The 21,657-nt window shown below is 35.3% G+C and overlaps 1 protein-coding gene across 13 annotated transcripts in view; it reads left to right on the top strand.

Moving 5' to 3' along the window:
- PPFIA2 (PTPRF interacting protein alpha 2) overlaps window positions 1-21,657 on the top strand; it is a 484,065-nt gene that overhangs the window by 137,101 nt on the left and 325,307 nt on the right. For 5 of the 13 annotated variants that reach the window (XM_043880504.1, XM_043880510.1, XM_043880487.1 and 2 more), the window contains exon 1: window positions 11,673-12,118. The exons of the other annotated variants lie outside the window; for them this stretch is intronic. In XM_043880504.1, coding sequence (XP_043736439.1) covers window positions 12,038-12,118 — 81 coding nt within the window. In that variant the 5' untranslated portion in view covers window positions 11,673-12,037. Of the gene's footprint in view, window positions 1-11,672; window positions 12,119-21,657 lie in introns of those variants that run through there. 13 annotated transcript variants of the gene reach the window in all.

Below are 21,657 nucleotides of genomic sequence, written 5' to 3'. Positions count from 1 at the left end.
ATAACTCACTGTTAGTATGTTCAAAATAAAGTTTTACTGAGGTCATTCCCTTTCTCAGTGGTGGTCAACCATTCATTCCTTTTTAGTTATTGGACTGAAGAATGTACTAGTAACACAAAACTGGTCACATGACCTGGATTTAGAGAAGAAGATCAACATAAAAAAATGGGATTTAATAGAGAACAAGGTGAAAGACAATCTTCTCAGACAGGAAATATCAGTCAGCAAATTTTGAGGATAAAGGTATACTAGATCAGTGTTTCTCAAGCTTGTTCACATAATGACACAAAGAGAAAATCATGGTATTTCCCTGTCATATTAATGTAGGCAGGGGAGGATGCTCAAGCCTAGAACAGAGCAACCTCAGGAGCCTCGGAAGTCGAGACTTTGAGGAGTCACTCTGAAGCTGAGAGAGTGGTGTTGCAGCATACTTGTAACCTATTTGCAGCATGCTAGTTGAGATGCTCTGCCCTAGTTAGCTCAGAATGATTCATGGTATGACCAAGAAGAGCAGGACATTTTTATCTCTCTTAGGTTCAGTTTGACTGCAAAATAAAAGAATTGCACTATGTCAGTGATCCCTTAATGTTGACTGCACTTTGAAAAACACCAGGGGAGCTTTAGAAAAATACTAATTTGGCATCCTTAAACTAATTAAACCAAGAGAGCCAGAAGTAAAGCTTAAATATTAGTACTTTTAAAAGCACCCTAGAGAATTCTAATGTTGGAAGATTCTACTGTGCTAGTTGGTTGCTAGGGCCTTTTGTATCTCTAACCATCTGAAACTTTAAATAATGTTTGGAGACAGTCTATAGCAAGTCAAGTTTGGAGGCCAATGAATAATTGGATGCTTTACAGGGCCAATCAAGGAAAATCCATGAAAGAGATATGGATAAAAGATACCATAAAAGAATGATGCTTAGGAAGATCCCCTTGTAGACCTGAAATTGCCAGGAAGCTTCTCTTTCTCCTTGTGACAAAATCGAGTAGAAGGATCAGTCTCAGACTTTGAGATGAGATGAGACACAAAGATAAGCATGGGTGAAAATATAGGTAAGAGTACAAAGAAAGGGATTTCAGTATAAAACTGCTGTAAATTTGTGAAGAGTGAGTGAGCAAGCAGTGGAGAAAGGCCTTACACAGATTAAAAAGTTTGGGGAAGTGCTGTGAAAAGGGACAAGTGGGAGATAAGGAAGGGCAGATAGCTTAGGGAGCACTGTTGAGGTGGAGAATGGCCAGCTTGAAAATGCATCAGTTGTGTGATGTACTCCAATAGAACATATTCACTCAGGTTGTAGCAGATAAAATGGACAATTGGATTAAAAAATTATTTACTGAATGAATCAAATAAAAATATATTAGGGAAATAGGATGACCATATCAGCAAGAGAATGGAAGATGTAATAGATCATGGATTCCTGGTTAGGTATGGAGAGAATAGAAATGAAAATTAACTGATAAATTAGGAGAAAACTGGGTCAGATGATTCCTATTTTTAGGATGTCCAGGAAAAAATATAGTGAATCATAACGAACTGTGGAATGTTCTTAAAGAGTTGGGAATACCAGACCACCTTACTGCCTCCTGAGAAACCTGTATGCAGGTCAAGAAGCAACAGTTAGAACCAGACATGGAACAACAGACTGGTTCAAAATGGGGAAAGGAGTACATCAAGGCTGTATATTGTCACCCTGCTTATTTAACTTACATGCAGAGTACATCATGTGAATTATTTGGGCTGGATGAAGCACAAGCTGGAATCAAGATTGCCAGGAGAAATATCAATAACCTCAGATATGCAAATGATACCACTTTAATGGCAGAAAGCGAAGAGGAGCTAAGGAGTCTCATGATGAAGATGAAAGAGGAGAGTGAAAAAGCTGGGTTAAAGCTCAACATTCCAGAAACGAAGATCATGGCATCTGGTTCCATCACCTCATGGCAAATAGAAGGGGGGAAAAGTAGAAATAGTGACAGATTTCATTTTCTTGTTCTCTGAAATCACTGCAGATGGTGACTGCAGCCATGAAATTAAAAGATGCCTGCTCCTGAGAAGAAAAGCTATGACAAACCTAGACAATGTATTAAAAAAGTAGAGACATTACTTTGCCAACAGAAGTCCATATAGTCAAAGCTGTGTTTTTTCCAGTAGTCATCTATGGATGTGAGAGTTGGACCATAAAGAAGGCTGAGCCCTGAAGAATTGATGCTTTTGTACTGTGGTGTTGGAACAGACTCTTGAGAGTCCCTTGGACTGCAAGGAGATCCAACCAGACCATCCTAAAGAAATGAACCCTGAATATTCGTTGAAAGGACTCATGCTGAAGCTGAAGCTCCACTGCTCTGGCTACCTGATGCGAAGAGCCAACTCATTGGAAAATACCCTGAAGCTGGGAAAGATCGAGGGCAGGAGGAGAAAGTGGCAACAGAGGACAAGATGGTTGGATGGCTTTGCTGTCAATGGACATGAGTTTGAGCAAACTCAGGGAGATAGTGAAGGACAGGGAAGCCTTGCGTGCTATAGTACATGGGGGTCACAAAGAGTTGGACACGACTTAGTGAGCGAACAACAACAAATTAGAATACAGAATGAAAGAATGAGGAATGTTTGTTCTGGGAAATACCTTCTAGTTTATGAGGCATTGTGCATCCCTGTGTGCATATGTGCTCCATCGCTAAGTTGTGTCTGACTCTTTTTGACCCAGAGAGTCACGAAGCCTGGACTCCAGCCAGGCTCCTCTGTCCTTGGGACTCTCTAGGCAAGAATACCAGCATGAGTCCTCATTTCCTTCTCCAGGGGGTCTTCCCAATCCAGGGATTAACCCACACCTCCCTGATGGCTCAGAGGTTGAAGCGTCTGCTTGCGATGCGGGAGACCTGGGTTTGGAACATACCCTGGAGAAGTATATGGCAACCCACTCCAGTACTCTTGTCTGGAGAATCCCATGGACAGAGGAGCCTGGTGGGCTACAGTCCACAGGGTCTCAAAGAGTCAGACACGACTGAGTGACTTCACTTCCTTTCACTTTCACTTTCCTGCATTGCACACAGATTCTTTCCTGCTGAGCCCCCAGGGAAGCACCCCCCACCCACCCCATGCGGCAGGGACACCGTTATAATAATGCTTCTGGCCTAACTTGCACTCTTTGAAGCAGAACTGATTTCCTGGGTAAGCCAGTCTGAGAGAATTAACTGGAATCATGGCTTGTTTTATTCTTCCCTCCCTTTATCAAACTCTCGAACTTCCTGCCTCCAGTGAGCATCCATTCTAAACTGCTTTTTGCCAAGCGGAAAACTTTGTAGCTTCTCCCAGCCCACTCATCTATTGCCAAAGCCTTTAATTTAAAGAAGTAAAGTCAACTAATTTGCTCACATATCTAATCTATGTTCTTTAATATGGATGTATCTTAATATTCTCTCTCTCCTACACAATTAATTTATACCATTCTGTCACATCTCCAACATTCGTAGGACCCTTCCCCAACCTACTCTGAGCTGATAACCTTTCTTCTTAAGTCCTCAAAGACTTGCACCACCTCCCACCACCACAGTTACCAGAATAGGTATTCAGTGCTCTGCCTTCCATGCGTTATCAAAGATGGGGTCCTCTTCCTCTCTAAAGCTAGTCTCTTTTCTAATAGATTCTATCTCCTCTCATCTACTGCAGAAATTTGCCTCTTTTCATTCTACATCATCAGTTTTTCATCTTCTTCCTAGAGCCTTTCCCTCAGCAAAATGTGTTCTTATTTCTCTCCTTCCTTTGCCAGCCAATGTGCCATTTCTTTAATTCCCTTTGCAGCAATATGTTTTAAATTGCTGCAGTTTCCAATTTCTCTCCTCCCATTTTATCTTAAGCTTACTTTAATCAGCGTTTCTCCCAACCCTCCACTGAGGCCAACCTCTGCTTTGTTATTAATAACTCCAAGAGCCAGTCTTCATCTTACTTGATCTCAGCATCTGATACAGATGATCACTTTTACTTCTTGGATTCATGTTGATCAGCAGTGTTTCAGGCACATCATTTTGGTCTTCCCTCTGCTTTGCTGATTATTTCTGCTCATTCTCCTTTGCTGATCTACCAATATGCTTATAGATAGAGTGCACTTGGGCTTCGGCTCTGACCTCTTTTCTCTTCTAATTGCATTCATTCCCGTCTCTTGGTTTTAGTCTGTGTGCTTGTTTGGTGTTCAGATCTGTATATTCAGCTGCCTTTGTAAATCTCTATTTAGATAACTAGTAGAAACCTCAAACTCACCATGTGCAAAACTGAACAACTGAATTGTCCCCAAACCTGCTTCTCTGGCAGTCTTCATCTCGGTTGGTAGCTATTTCATTCTTCCATGGATGAGACCAAAAAATCAAACAAACAAACAAACAAACACAACACAACCCGCAATGAAAGTGCTAGTTGCTCAGTTGTCCAGGTCTTTGCAGCCACATGGACTGTAGCCTGCCAGGCTTCTCTGTCCATGGGGTTCTCCAGGCAAGAATACTGAAATGGGTAGCTATTCCTTTCTCCAAGTATCTTCCCAATCAAGGATTCGAACCTGTGTCTCGTGTGTTGCAGGCAGATTCTTTACCATCTGAACCATCAGGGAAGGTCCTTCCGTGGATCAGACCAAACACTTGAGAAATTGCTCAGGTCAAAAGACTTGAAGTTGTAGATTCTTTTCTTTCATAACCCACAACTGATCCGTTAGGAAAATCTGTGCACTTTAATAACATTAAAATAAATAGTTCATCAGATAGCCCATCACCTAAAGATTCTTAGATGTATGAAATCAATCATTCAATCAATCAGGTTTTTTTTTTCCTTTTTTTATATTTCAATACTGAATTAAAGTCAGTGGTGGATAAGCATGCCAACATGTAATTTTGAGTTATAGTGTGGTTTTGCTATCAGATAAACCTGAAAGTAAGCGACTTTCTCACTTACCTGCTGTGTGACCCTAGACAAGTTATAATTTTTCTAAGATTCAGATTCCTTATATATAACTGAGAAATAAAATACCTCCTTTAACAGGTTTTGAAAAAGGGAACACTATGACTAACATATAATATCATTAGATAAATGGTAACTATTGAGCCATGTTCTTGCTCTTAAAAGAAAATAAAACAGGACAATAATTGGCTTTAGCTTTCAAGAAAAATTCTTGGATAAAGTAAAATTAAGAAGAAAATAATGTATTTTCTACCATGGCAACTGTGGCAGTAGAGAATTTAAAGAGTTAGAAATAAGATATTCTAAAGTTTGGATAGTCTACTCCACAGTTTTGCATAATAATTCCCTTGTTCCTGTAATCTTGCAGTCTTTCTAATTTAACATGGGATTATGAATGGCATGTGCATCCATATAAATTAATGTTTTTTTTTAATCATCTTATTATCCAAGCTAACCATGGTAATGCTATCCTAAAGGTCTTTGCATAGAATTGGTTACCATCATGATTTCTCTAATCCTATCTGTCAAATCTGTTGCTTCTGGGATGATATAATCAAGATGTTTAGTGTAAAGTGAACTGCAAAAAAAGCATTAGAATATCTGTCTTTTTTGCTTGGAGTATATGTTTATTTTCTTTAATATGATATTTCTCTCAAAGCTCTGTGGATGTGTGCATGGAGATGAATTTATCTATGTATACACTTGGGTGAGTGCATTCACATAAGTGTACAAAATGAGGTGTCTCAACATATATTTTTAAATGTATTTTCTAAACCATTATACAGCATTATTTAATAAAAACAATATAAGTTGATAGAATATCTATATTTGTTCATTTTTATTTCTGTTCATTCATTCAGCAAAGACTTGCCTATTATATACCAAACAGTGCACTCAGTCCAAAGTTGGAACATTAAATCTACCACATATTAGCTGTAAGAATCTGACACTGAGAAAATAGATTTTTTACTGGTCCAAACTAGTCAGCAGGTCAAAATGAGATAATATTAAAATGTAATCTATGAAAAGAGAGAAGCAAAGCAGTCAAAGGAGAATGTTTCAGTCATTACCCAAGTATTTACTGGATACCTATTCTGTGGCATGGGCTTCCCAGGTGGCTCATTGGTGGTAAAGAATCCAGCTGCCAATGCAGGACACATGGGTTTGATCTCTGGGTTGGGAAGGTCACCTGGAGAAGGAAATGACAACCCACTCCAGTATTCTTGCCAGGGAAATCCTATGAACAGAGGAGCCTGGCAGGCTACAGTCCATGGGGTCACAAAGAGTCGGATACGACTTGGTGACTAAACAATAACTCTATGGCATGCATGGTGCTGGTTCTTGTCAGGGACAGACTAGAAGATAAGTTCCATATATGTCACAACTTTTGCACACTAAGGAAGATTCTTTTATCTCAAATTTTAACAAGGAATTATACTTGCTGATTAAAAAAGACTAAAGTTCAGATCCTTTATGAGCAACTGAGAATGCTCTGAATCTTGATGCAGTAATTTCAGTGCATAGTATCTGAGAACATATATGGAAAGTGGATAGTGAAAAAGAAAATACAAATTTGTCCGGAATGAAAGTATTTGTTTGGTCACGAATGCATAAGAATTTTACCAATTTTTAAGGAAAAGTGAAATTTAGTGCAAAAACTTTACTGTATAGTAGAGCATGTGGGGTGTATCCAATTTCAAGTTCAACATATAATACTATATATGGAATTTTCATGCCATAGAATGGACCCACAGCTTCTCAGCTGTTTTTAATGTGTATAAAATCAGAGCTCTGAAATCTTTTCAAGTATTATTATAAAAACTTGAGCTATGTGAGCATCTGATATCCAGAGTGGTAGATTAGGAAATAATATCCTGTTATAAAACTTTAATGTAATTTTTATAAAATCAAATTGATGATATATATTTCAGAACATAAACAATGTAATGTAATGAAATTACTGATTTGTAAAATTTAGAGTTCTAGTCAACTAATATTTTTCTTTATTAAAAGACAAAACAAAATTGAATCCTGAATTTCAGACAATTAATATTTGTAATTTAAGAATTAAAGGATTCATAGGCTATCATCATAATACAGGTAAACATTTGTGGAAAATGTGGTTCAGGTAAGGAGAAACTAAAGTGAAAGAGAATAAAAAATATAAAAAGATAATATTTAAAATTTCTAATTTGACTTTTGAAGACAGTATACTTGCATATATGTGTGTCTATATGCATATATGCACATGTGTGCATAAACATGTATATATGTATATGTGTATATAATTCACATATACATATACATGCATATATATGTACAGACATATATAAAGCTTTATGAGATAATGTAAGAAAATGCAACATACTATTATCAAGATATGGATTAAAGCCAAATTTAATATATTTGTTTTGTTATAAATGGAAGATTGTAAAATTTTACTTCAATATGCCCATTTACTTTTTCTTGGTCCACATGGTCACAAATCTTCAAGGATACCAGGGATTGTCTTGATTTATTTGGGACAACCTCAATAAATGAATGATTAATTAGCTAAAAAATAGTCTTGAACTTGGCAAAATGTCCTTGAGACATTAGAAACTTTTTTTTTTTTTGAAATACTTTAATCAAGTTCTCATTGCTAGACTTGATGACACCTGTTGGATCGATCATCTCATTGACATGCTACTAAATGAGTATTTCCCCTCAATTCGCCTGTCTTTCATTTCTGTCGTAACTATAATGGGTATCTGGCACATCATCTCTCTTCAATAAACATTTGTTGAATCAGTGAATGAGAGAGTGAATGAACAACCTGCTGTGAGTGTCAGAAAATAGAAAACTCAGAAGCAGGATCTGAAGTAACCTTAGAGTTTTGGCTACATGTATAGGGTCATCTTTGCTCATCCTGATACAAAGACAATACAGATATGGATAGAGGTGCATAAGTATGAATATATATTTAGATAAATAAATAGATGTTTGATAGATACATGATAGATAGATAGCAATATATACTTAACTCTCTTCCATATGCCATCCATATGGATTCACTAGGATGTATTTCCCATCTGGGCTGTAAATTTCACTCCATATGGCATGACTTCTAACTGAATGCTTGGCTACAAAATTCTTTGTTACCTTATAATGCTATGATGAAAACTATATTGATATCTCTCCTTTCCTCCCCCACCTCCTCCTCATCGTTCTTACTCCTTTCTTCTGCTCTCTCTCTCCTATTTTTCATCCAGTATGGCATTTCCCCCTGAGCATTTATTGGAAACTAACATCAAATGAACAGCCCTTTGCAGTGTACTCCTTTAACTCTGCAAGTTCTTATTCTAGCAAATGTTGGAGCGTGTTATCCAATGCCTATAAGTGAATGAAAGACAATTTATATGGAATTGCTTGTCTTGAAGCAGGATATGTTATTTGTTGGGAAAAAATGTGTTGAAGGGATATAAAAATGTTGTGCTTAATTTTCATGACAGGATATGAAATGGTAGTTTTAAACTATTCTTGAACTTTTTATAAAACCAAACTGATAACCTATATTTCAGAAGACTTAAGAGTAATTATTCCCAGAGGCAGAAGGGTTTATCATATGATTTCTGGGAATCATCTCTGTAAGTCTATCAAAAACAAGTGTCTGGCTTGAAGACTTCTATTTTACTCATTTAAAAAAAAAGTGTAGTTTATTTATCCTTTTTTATATTCAGGTTTTTTTTTTCTGAAAATTCAAGACTTGAGATCATTAAGCCGTCTAGAGTTAATATTGTTAATTTACTTATCTTTGTGAAAGATAGATCTCGAGAGATTTAAGGGAGTGATCTGTGTGTAGTAATTGAAACAGACATATTTACCCATCCTGTGGCGAATATTGCCTGGAAACTGATGATTACTACCATCAGTGTATTAAATTTTATATTACAGAACAATAATGTACTTCTTAAACTTTTAAGTTAATACTTAAAAATAGTCTTATTTTAATTCAAAAGCAGTCAAACTAAGTATGAAATTTCTTGACAAGCCACAATCATCCTGGAAAGCTATTTGGAAAACTAATTAACTATAAGTAAGAGAATATGTCTCTACATTTCTTATATTTTTAGAAGACAAGTATGTTCTAATTTCACTGGATTTCTTAGGAAAAGGATGTTGACTAAGTCTCTTTACTAATTTCACTTGAGTAAATGTTTCTATATGAAAGAAAAAAAAATACCTAGCAGGGTTACTTCTTATGCCCTGCAAAATTTTCAGCCATATTTTCCCAATCACTCTACTTCTATGCCATCTCATGCCTTTCACACATGCATCCTTCCCTTTATCTCTTTTGAGACATTTTTTCACTCCGAACTCTTGGGGAGCATGAGTTACATGAACCCATGCTTAAGAGTAAATATGATCCCAACATTTATCTTTAAAAGGGAAGAACCAATATATATATATATATACACACACACATCACTGATTACCACAACTAGTATGTGTGTATAGTTATTTGAGCATCAATGGAACAAATCCCATGTGGGCTAAGAAATCAGAAGGGGAAAAGCAGTTAATTTGAGGAATGAAGTAATACGGCTACTTAACATAGAAATGGAAAAGGAAAACAAGACTTTTCAAGGAAACTTACAGTAGTAATTAGAGTTATAGTTAAGGAGACTAAAAGTAATCTTAGCAAATAATATTTACACCAGAAAAAAAAACATAAAAAAAAACATAAGCATTTCTGCTAAAAAAAAAAAAAAAAAAAAAAAGATGGGAACATATCAAAGGGAAACAGGATCCAACCTGAAGGGTTTCCCAGTGACCAATGCTAGGACAATTTAAGCATCAAATAGATTGTATTATAATCCAAAGTATGAAATAAATATACCTGAGTTCATGCCTGCATAAATAAATGATTGAAAAAATAATCGAAGGAGAGATGCAAGGCTTCTGTACAGAAGAATTCAGTATAATATATGTACATACTCTCCCCTCAGGAAGGTAAAGCTTAATTTCACCTCTCCCTATTTCTTCTTGGAGAGTGTGCAACTTCCAAAAAATAGAGTGAACAAGTTCCAAAGAGTAGAGTATGGAAACAGAAAGAGTAATTTTATAGTTGAAAAACCTGACAAATACTCCTTTAACCAAAGGACCAAAGTTAACACCGCTAGTAAAATGCGGATGTCATTCATGCCTAATATGATGTGGTGAGGTCGCTTCACAATAATATTAATATGATGGGATGAGACAGACACTTCACCCCGGTAGTATTCTTCTCCCAAACCCATAAACCTAGTCTAATCTTGAGGAAAACATCAGACCAAACATTGGGAGATACCCTACATGATACTTGACCAGAAACTCTTTATAGTCTTCAAGATTGTGAAGAATATGGAAAAGCTTAGAAGCTGTCATAGACCAGAGGAAACTACGGAAAAAAGCAAAGAAACCAAATAACTGTGGTACCCGGCACTAATGGAAAGACTAGTGAAATCCAAGCACCGTCTAAAGTTTCATTAATAGAATGTACTGTATTGGTTTTTTGGTTTAAAAAGATATAGTAATGTAAGATGTTAACAATTAAAGAAATTGGGTGAAGGATACATGAAAACTCTTTGTATTACCTTTGCAACTTTTCTGTAAATCTAAAATTATCCCCCTAATAATTAAGCATTAATTTAGCACATTATCTTCTGATTTGTTTAGTAGCTTGGTACTACTACGTACATAAGTTGCCAGAATATAGGAATTCCAGGAATTGAGAATTTCTTTCTACTTTCTACTCTTTGATATTATGAATTTGAATCATAACTAGAAATTTAAAAGTAAAAAGGAATAGTAATTTAAGTTTTAAGAGCTCATCACCAACATATTACTTTTATAGTCTTCAAGTTCAGAACAGTTAGTTCCTGTTTGTTGGTTGTGAATAACTATGTCATCTTAGATACGTTCCCAAAGACACCTTTTTTGGTTCATTTTAATCTCCGTCTTCCTGAAGTCTCCACCTTTGAACCATGTGTAAATGGAACATTTATTTTTACCTCTGAAAAGTGTAAAGTCATCTGAATATGATCCTTTAAACAGACTGAATAATTTGTGTGAAAAGACATAGAAAAATGGACATGCATCACAATACAGTCTAAATATTTATAATCAATATTTTGAGAGTTTGGGTCAAAATTTTCATGTATCTAAAGTATGTTTTATTTATTTTCTGCATATGAGATAGAGTTGTAATTATTTAGAATAAATGTATGGTACTTTGTATTTATTGTGAAATCATTTTTTGAATTAAGGTGAGGGAAATAAGAAAGCAATGATACATTCATATTCATGGTGTTATTTAAGAGCAGAAAATTAAAAATAATTGATACATTTTATTTGATAATATGCCTAGATTATATAGTGTTACTGAATTATATGCCTTGCCCCAGAAAGTCTTAGCCAGCTACAATATGATTTTATCTATACATTTTAAAAAGAACTGTTTTTTTAAAAGGCTTTAAAATTTAGAATCATGTTGAAAATACTGGGAATAACAGAGATTTAGAAAGGTACAGAAATAATCATGATGAAACTCTGCTTTGTTACTAGATATATCTTTAAATGGTGTAGGAAACACGCTTCAGGTTAGTCAGGAGAGGTCCTCAGAATTACACCGTGCGTGTTTCCCTGAATTGAAACTGTATGTTATTGGTTAACCAGGATATTTAGCATAATCACTCTGCTAGACTGTGGTGGAGGGAGGTGATTATCACTGAGAACAGATGGGCAGGTCCACAGCACTGCCAGATTCTGCACAAGCTCCATTTATTTGCTGCTTCTTGCTTTTTCCCTTCGGTGTTTTAATTTTTTTTTTTTTTTAAACACTGTATGTTCTAAAGAACTAGCTGCTCAAAAGGTCAGTAGCTGATGACCTTTCAGCTTAGATTTCAAACGTAGGAGAAAGATTCAAAATGCTCTCACTGTGTATCTAAGAAGGATGGGGCAGGTTTCATTTTACACTCTAGCCTCCCTCAATGCATGCACGGATTTATCTGTACGCTAAGCTCTCTGCTCTGCATCTGTAGCTCCTTGTGGATTATATTGTCTCTCTGATCAGAAATGATCTTCTCGGATATGAACACCGTTTCTGGCTCCCCTAAAGTGCATCCTCCTAATGGGACCCGGTTTTATACTTTTCAAGTAAGTGTGCTTTGAATGGCTTCACTACCTAGGGAGTTAATACATAGTCCAACTTTTAATAAAGAGAAAAATAAGGGAAGGAAAACTGCAAAGTGTGAAAGTATTAAAGAGGATGTAAGATGTAGAAAATGTGCATGTCCTTTTAATCCAGGTTTTTTGATATGGAAATGAGATAGCATTACGATTCTCTGTGAATTCAAGCAAAATAATAGTGAACTAATTTTCACAAGGATTTTTAAATCTGCTACATTATCATATTTACAGGGTTTATGAGATAATCTCCTGAAATTGTTCTTTATAGATATAATATGGTAAAAGTTATTAAGTTACTTCCCTGATATATTACAGAGAAGATAGAATTAAAAGACATTTTATGGAACTTTGCAAACTATGTTCTGTGGGCTTAGAAAAATTTTGTATTTCATATACATAGCTTAACATGACTCTTGTTATTTACTTTTATGAGTGCAATACACAATTAATCAATAATACAGTAGCTTAAGTGTCATGTTTATGCTTTTTCAATTTCAGGTAAAGTAGAAACTCATTAAGATGGAAGATTTTCTGTGTTATCAAAAAGTCAAAATGATTTGCAATATAAATGTAAATGTGTGCTACAAAGCTGTTACGGACTTTCAGTTGCCTTTGAATAAATCAGTCATCAGTCTAGAAAATGGTTAAGTCTAAAGTAAATCATATTCTACCTCATTTTTATCCTCAAATTGCATTTTCCAGTACTAAGGTTTACTTTGTAGTTCAATCATATCATCATTAGGTTAAAAGGGGGAATGAAACTCATCTCTGTATATTTTACACTATGGGAATATGAACAGCCTAGCATTTAATTATTTTAGCTATAGAGTTATAATGTACTAAAAAACAAATGCAAAGACCTAGAGAATTAATATAGTAGAGGTACTATGTCTTCTAAAAAGGAGCTCTGAATAAATGCACATATGATTTATCAAAATCTCTTGCCTTTGCGCACAATAGCAGCAGATATAATTACTCTCTCTCTCTCCTCCTTCTTATACTTCTATTTTTAATCCTGTTGCCTCTCCTGCTTTACACTGATGTCTACTGATAGTGCAAGTCTGTGCTGTTACAGAATATTTTTGCTTCCCAGTAGCGATCAGCTTATTGTGGCAGTGATTCAAAATGCAACTGCCCTGGGGCTCTTGTACAGAATTATTACTTTTTTCTTCTCTGTACACTGAGATATAAACACTCCTTACAATATCCTGTAGCTGCCTCTTAGGGGTAGTTTTTGACATTGGGTATTCTGCTTCAGTCTCTTAAAGTTTAAGGGTCAGTAAATTCCATATGCTCAGTCATGACAGGCTTTTTACAATTCTTTCAGCAGGTCTTGCTGACAGATTTCCTGACAGGTGATTTTCTTTGGAAACACACTGGAATGATTTTTAACCACTCATTTCTTTTTTTTGCTAGTGTTATAACAATTCATGTAAAAAGCACCAAGATTTCAGATAAAATAGAAATGTTGACAAATATGAGCTCTATTTTGCTACATTTTTAAAATCACAAAAAGGTATTTGATCCTGACATTTGTGGTAACAGGCACTGTGTGTTTAACTTTTTGTTGCTATTGTTTGTTTTTGCTTTTGGTGGAAGAGAAGGATGGTTTTTAAAGCATAAATATACCAGCTTATAAAAGTTAACTCTGCTTTTATCTTCAAGGGACTGAATTATACATGAGTATCTTTCTTATTTATATATACATTAGCCTATTTTAAGGTGATGTGCTTTCTTCGATTGTAGTACTGTCATGAGAAATGAGATGCTGTAAAATAACAGGCCGTTTGTCAAAAGTGTATCTTGTGGAAATGATTAGTTAAATTTTTGAAAATGGTTTTCATTATGGAATGGCATAAATGTGTTTCTGAAATGATTCTACATCAAGGAATTGAGATTTTAATGCTTACCTTCTTAAAATTATTCTAGCCCAAGAGTTAACATATGCAAAAACATTTAGGATAGCTTAGCATGAATAATACTCAGTTTCAGTTCCATCTTCTCATCAAATGTTTAAACTATCCTATCATTTTTTGTTGAAATTGTACAATATCAAATTTTAAAAGTAAGATTTAGAACATATTTGACCTGAACTGTTTAAGGTAAAAAGACGACAAATAAGAAGCTGAAGAATATTCTAATTACAAGCCTATATTTTTCATTGCATTTCAATTTAGCCAAATACGTTTATACTTCTATTCACAAGTGCAAATACTATCTTGTATAGACTAACACTTAATTTAAATTAATTTCCTTATAAGTGAGATCTCACTTCTATATACTATGAAAATACTTGAATCTGCAATTTTCATTCAGAGGTCCCTGCACCTTAAATGATGCCAACACCCAATTTGCACTATATATTTAGTAACTTGCCTCCAAAAATTCAAGTTCTAGAGAATAGTTGTCTAGAATGATTTTTGATTGACAAAAATTAAAATTAATTATAATATTTGAATGGATTAAAGCTGTCAGTTTATGGTCCTCAAATAGGTACAAATGGGAAACCTACTTTAAAACAAAATTAAATTATATATATGAATGCAGTAAATTCTTTCTAATGTCCATAAAAGATGATGTCCTAACATCATTTCATATTTAGCTCTATTTCTGCAAGTAAAACTATTTACTATATTTTATTAAATATCTAGATAAACTAATCATAACATAATGTGTAAATTCTCCCAGAAGTACTGATGACCACCAAGCTATCCCATCTTCTCCTAGAAATTAAGTATCTTTATCTAGAGGTTTTCACACTGTCTGCAGAATCCTAAGATTTCATGGGTGCTTGTCAGTAGTTGCTAGAGACAGTAGGGAGGAGATATACATTCTTTTGAGCTTCTTAATGCTTCCTTATTCTACATTTACCTATTTTATTCATTGGAACTCTATGCAAGCTTTCAGGCACAGCAAGTAACAAATGGCATACTCCTTTCAAAAACAAAGCAAAAGTGGTGTGCAAACCACTTCCTCAAACCAAAGGAGTTAATTTTTGATGGGACCAGTTTTGATCTATTGAACCCACAGAGCAATTATTTCTGCTTATGATGTATTTCTTTGCCATTTAATCCTAGCATTAATAACATTTATTGCCAAGAATGTGTGAAAGTATTTGACTCTGTTGCCTTCTGGTACCCACTGAAAACAAGAGAAAGACACTTTGTCACAAAGCATGGAAACATATTAATGTGCCATTTCCATGTTTAGAATACTTTATATATCCCCTGTCCTTAAAGAGTAAAATTCATTTCTTTAGTTTGTTATAAAGAAGCTCTTCCTGATCTGGAGCTCATGCAACATACTGCTTTCTTGACTTGCTTTCCCCAAAAATTATCTGTATGCTTCTGTTCTTTGCCTCTTCACTGAACCTGTCTATTGCAAAGTTGTTTTTATTTAAAGACTCATTTAAGATACCACCTCCCATGAAGCCTTCACTCATTCACCTGATTTATTCATGATGTATTAAGTACATTTTCTTTGATCATTTGCCTGTTTATATCACTACAGGAGTACTTAATATGCTTTGTTTTAATCACTGAGAATATTTTATTAATCTGCATCCCTAGCAAATGGATATACTTATTATCCCTGTATAATAAGCAGGGCTTATTGGAAAGTAAATGATTAAAATTTGAAAATTCAACACAAAAACTATAATTTTTTTTTTTTTTTTTAATTTTTTTATTAGTTGGAGGCTAATTACTTCACAACATTTCAGTGGGTTTTGTCATACATTGATATGAATCAGCCAAAGCTATGTAAGCATTTGTTGAGACATATATATTATTAGAAACATAGCTAAAGATATTTAAAGGTAAATGTATTTAAAACTAAGCCTTTGAGTACCACCATTGGGTTCTTCAAAATAAATAACAGTTACATTATGGTTCTCAGAAAAGTTTTAATTTCATTGTTTTTGTAATAGATTTATTTTACAGCTAGACAAAACATTTTTGAGATTTTTTCTTTATACCTATTTATAATTCCTTAGTAATTTAGGTTTTTCATACATTATCAAAAGAACTTTAAAATTGTTTAATGTGTAATTTTTCATTTAGCAGATACTATTACTTGAAATATGTAGGAGATTAATAGGCAAATTGGAAATCTCAATTGCATGAAGAATTTCACTCAAAAGGTATTACTGATAATTAGTGTGGGGCACCATATCTTTGTGATCATATGAGGTTGAGTTAATTCTGGCTTTTCAGGGGAAGAAAACAGATTTTTTCATATTCTATCTTTTTTTTTTTAATACCTGGGAATCCACTGTTACTCTTATATTATTTGAAGCACATTATATTAACTTCTTACTGTTGATATTTTTTTTAATGCACTGAATATATCTATCAGTATGCTTGGAACATGTTATGTATTTAATAAAACAAATGAAAGCAAAGGAGCCCAATAGAAATAAGACAGACCCTTTGGCTCTAGGGTTATAGAGTAATATAGGCAGACTTCCCCAGCTCAATGAGAGAACTGAACTTTTTCTCTGTCACCCAATTATATGCAGTCATGATTATGATTATAAATGGTAGAGATAATACAAGAAGCCTTTCAAGCAAGTAGACTGACAAATTTAAATGTCCTTCTTGGTGTGTGGGAAAGGCAGACTTTTATATAACTAAAACATAAGCTGGAGACAGGAAATGGCTAAAATTCAATGTCCAAACTCAAAAATATAAAGGAAGGTTTGAATGTCAAGTCCAGATCCTCAGGAACTTGATCTTAGGATTCAAGGATTTTCAATGAGAAATGATAGGCTTCAATTTACCATCTAGTTGGAATACTGGATTGTGCCTTGGCTGGTTGATGGGACAGCAAAAACTATTCAGTGGCTTTCCAAAGTAAAAAACAAAACAAAACAAAACAAAAAACTAGAGGAATTATGATTTCCCTGCTTTAAAGATAGAAAAAACTGAAGCTCAATAATGTACTTAAGTAGTTGTTAATAATATGAGATATATGTAACATGGTTTCTGTCTGAATCCAGAGTTTTAGAACCCAAAATTCCATACTCTTTCCTCTATGTTCTTCTGCTGAAATTGTTGATGATTAAATACATCAGCAAAATTATTCCAAGGTATGTAATTTCTAATCCTCTGTTGGTCTATTAATTCAAAAACTTATAGAAATTTAGCTCTACTTCTTCAAAACATTGTATTACAGACTCACTGAGTTTTTAAACTTGAGATTCTTGTTTAGTTACATCTCCTCATTTAATCCTTATTGACAGTTTTCTTCTAGTTAGAAATATGTTTTTATAGTAATCAAATTGCCAATCAAATTGTGCTGAAAAATAAAAGAGAAATCAAGGGGGGAAATATTCACTTAATACACACCTTTGTCTATACAAGAATGCTCTTTACATTAGTGAGACCAACCGTAGAAAACAATGAATAGCTCCTGGGCTCCCCATAGGAGATCATATCTCTTCCATCTGTAGAGGTTTCTGCTCAATAGATGTTGGCTAGGCTATCTGTTCTGTGAGGACAGGCCCATGTGTCCTCTTTTTTTTTTTTTTTCCTTGCATTGTTAAATCACTAACACCAAGAGATTGTGCAGCACAAAACTGTAATTAGTAAATAGGTGTTGAATTGAATTACAAACGGAAAAGGATGTATCCTCATCTAGAATGACTTCCCCATAGGAAATTCCCAGCATGAGGTCCACAGATATATTTTACTTATATACTTAGCTACAATAACTTTAAGCTGTCAAGTATTGACTGAAGGGGAAGGAAACTGGAAGTAGGGACTTTAATTAGGGTGCTCTTAAGGTAAAATATTTAAGGCACGGAGCATAGTGCTCCATGTGTAGTAAGAGGTCAATAAGCCGCGGCCACAGCAGCAGCAGGAACCAGAGGTGGGGTCTGCAAAACACACTAGAGGTGGCAAGGGTATGAACTAAGAGATGTTAAGGTGAGGGAAAAGTCATTGGGAGATAGATTTTTAAAATTCATTAACGTATGAATATAGGAGACAAGACAGTAGAAGGCAAGATTACCTCCGAAGTTTCTATTGAGGGAGAGAGAAATTTAGAGGAAGAGCAGCTTTGAAAAACAATGTACTGAGTTTGGTTTTGGGCAGACTGAGGAGACAGTTGGAAGTATGGGCTTGGCTCTCAGGAGAGAGGTCTGTGTGAAGAGTGGACATGAATGTGGGAGTCATCTGTTTACAGGGTAGGGGAAACTGGAAGTGGATGAAACGACCTTGGCAGAGAATGAGGAGAATGGGGGAGAAGGGTGGGGCTGGGCATGAAATCCTTGAACCTACTGACTTCCCAGAATTACTGTCATTTGGAGTGTGTGTGCTTGGTTTACTTTGCAAATACAGTTTGAAAGCTTTTCCCTAATTAGCTCTCCTTGAATATCACCTCTGAATCTAATTTAGATGCTCCTGCCTCTTTGTGTGTGTCTTTGCTTTATTTTGTAAATACATTTTGGAAACTAACGCTTCCTTTTAGCCCCCTCTGGCATCCCCCCCCCCCCCCCGCACCCTGCCATTGAATATTATCCCCTGAACTCCAGAAAAGCATAAAATTTATTTTACTTAACTACTCATATTTGTTTATTGACACCTAGCCTGATGCTTGTCGTATAGATGGTATGTGTTTTCTGAATGAATGAATTTGTGTGTAAATTGAAGAGTACCTAAAATTAATTCTTTTATATTAGTTTGTAAAATCAGTTGACACACCTTGTTCTATATCCCCATTATGCCAGACTTTAGTGATAATGAGCAAAACACCAGATTTCTATCGTCAAAACTCATAAAGAGTAGCCTTGTGGAAAATTATCCAAAAATAATAATAGCACATTGTTTGTTTCTCTGAAGATACTTTGATGTTAAGGGTTTATGTGTTGTTGTTGTTCATTCACTGAGTCGTGTCCGACTCTGCAACCTCATGAACTGCAGCACGCCAGGCTTCCCTGACCTTCAGTGTCCCCAGAGTTTACTCAACATCATGTTCGTTGAGTTGGTGATGCCATCCAACCACTCATCCTATGTTGCCCACTTCTCCTCTTGCCCTCAATCTTTCCCAGCTTCAGGGTCTTTTCCAGTGAATCAGTTCTTCACATCAGGTGGCCAAAGTATTGGAGCTTCAGCTTCAGCACCAGTCCTTCCAATAACATTCAGGGTTGATGTCCTTCAGGATTGACTGGTTTGATCTCCTTGCAGTCCAAGGAACTCTCAAGTCTTCTTGAGCACCACAGTTCAAAAGCATCAATTCTTCAGCACTCAGCACTTTATGGTCCAACTCTACTGGTGTCACAGAGTCAGACACAACTGAGTGACTTTCACTTTCAAGAACATCCATACACGACTACTGGAAAAACCAGAGCTTTGACTCTACGGATCTTTGTCAGCAAAGTAATGTCTCTGCTTTTTAATAAACTGTCCAGGTTTGTCATAGCTTTTCTTCCAAGGAGCAAGCGTCTTTTAATTTAGTGGTTGAAGTCACCATCTGCAGTGATTTTGGAGCCCAAGAAAATGAAATCTATTACTGTTTCCACTTTTCCCCCATCTATTTGCCTAGACGTGATAGGACTGGACGCCATGCTCTTCATTTTTTGAATGTTAAGTTTCAAGTCAGCTTTTTTACTCTCCGCTTTCACCTTCCTCAAGAGACTCTTTAGTTCCTCTTCACTTTCTGCCATTATAGTGGTATCACCTGCATATCTGAGGTTGTTTATATAGATAATACTATTATAATTTATGTAATTTCATATACTTATTCAGTAGAACCTTATGATGATGGTGATCATGAAGAAAAAAATAGTTCTTCTAAGAGACTTTCATAAATAGTCTCATTCCTGAACTAGTGTGGTATTCTGAAAAGAGCAATGACTGTTGTTTTACTATATCCTAAACATTCAACTTTTACTCTTTTTTAAAGCAAAAAGGGTTTTGCAAAACAAGAAAGAAACTACGTATTTCCTTTGACCATGTACATATGTAACGACAGAGGGTAGAGAGAACTAGGGAAGTGAAGAAGGGTGAGGGTGGAGGAAGAACCGCAGCCTTGGCCTTGGAAGGAAGAATGCTTTATCTTCTGAGAAGCAAAGTGAACACAGTGAAAATGCAAGAGAGAGGAAGATGGCTGAGCCTGAAATAGTAGACATCAAGTAGAACTGAGAATTGAGCCAGGATTGGAAGCATAGTTTCAGATCAGTCTTAATAAATGAGTTTCTTGTTAATCTCCCTAAATGGAAATTGGAATGGGAATAAATATTGGCAGATGTGGCAAAAAAAATCAAGCAATCAAAGTGCTAACGAGATTAAGGTTGAACTGTCTGAGTGTGGGTCAGTCTTCAGTCTTAATGAACATAGGAAGTAATTGATTGAAGTTTCACTTTTTAAGGAAAAAAAAATCACTGAAAAATTACACTTTACTCAGTGTTTCTATAATATACTGTTATAAACATAAATTCTGAGACATTATACTTTATTTAACAGTGATTCCCAGAGCATTCTATCATGCCTGGCACTTAGTAAGCTCTCCAAAAGTGTAAGTAGAATGAATAGATGTTCTTTAAAAATATAAATTTAAAGGGTTGTTTACCTCATGAAATATTACAACTAAAATAAAGTTAGTATAGTTAGCACTAGTAGGTAATTCTCAAATTTATTTAAATATTTTGCCTGTATGTAATATTAAGGATTAAATGGAGCAAATAAAACATTGTAAGTAATAAGGGTACAATAGTAACTTATTATAAGCTAAAGAAAATGTAGGAGAGTTTGTGCCTTTGTGGGGAAAGGTCAGCATTACAATCATATACATGGAATGCCACAGACTACATTGTCCAGAAAATTACTCTTACTTTTCACATTACATTAATATAATTTCATTATATATAGCCTATTATGGTACAACAGTTTAAATTAAGTACAGAGATGAATCTTTAATACAGAATGCTGCCAACACAATTTATTATTGAAAAATAGATCTTTGAAGAAAAGGTGGACAAAATTGTGGATGTTATGTAATCAGGGAAAGAAATGTGGAAAAAAGACACCATCTCTGCCACTAGGATTCCCTGGTGGCTCAGACGGTAAAGAGTCTGCCTGCAATCTGGGGGGCCTGAGTTCAATTCCTGGGTCAGGACGATCCCCTGGAGAAAAAAACGGCAACCCACTCCAGTATTCTTGCCTAGAGAATCCCATGGATGGGGAAGCCAGGTGGGCTACAGTCCATGGGTTCACAAAGAGTTGGACTCCACTGAGCAACTTCACTTTCACTTTCATTGCCACTCAAAAGAAATGTTCTTTTGGTTTGCATACAATGAAGTTGTTCAGCATACGTGGTGAGAAAACTTAAGGAATACGTGAGTCTGAATAAAAACAGAAGAGGTTTCACTTGAATATAGAAAATGAGTCTGTTGGAGTGATAAAACACAGAAGTGGGTAGTTGTCAGTGACATCTCAATGGAACGTTTGTATTGGGGATTTTCAGAATGAGGCAGAGTACAAAAAGCAGGGTGCAAGTGAGACTGT

The sequence above is a fragment of the Cervus elaphus genome, chromosome 3 (genome assembly GCF_910594005.1).
Source record: "Cervus elaphus chromosome 3, mCerEla1.1, whole genome shotgun sequence".
Taxonomy (NCBI): Eukaryota; Metazoa; Chordata; class Mammalia; order Artiodactyla; family Cervidae; genus Cervus; species Cervus elaphus.
Note: the sequence above shows the minus strand (reverse complement) of the source record. Positions and strands in the feature narration are given on the sequence as shown.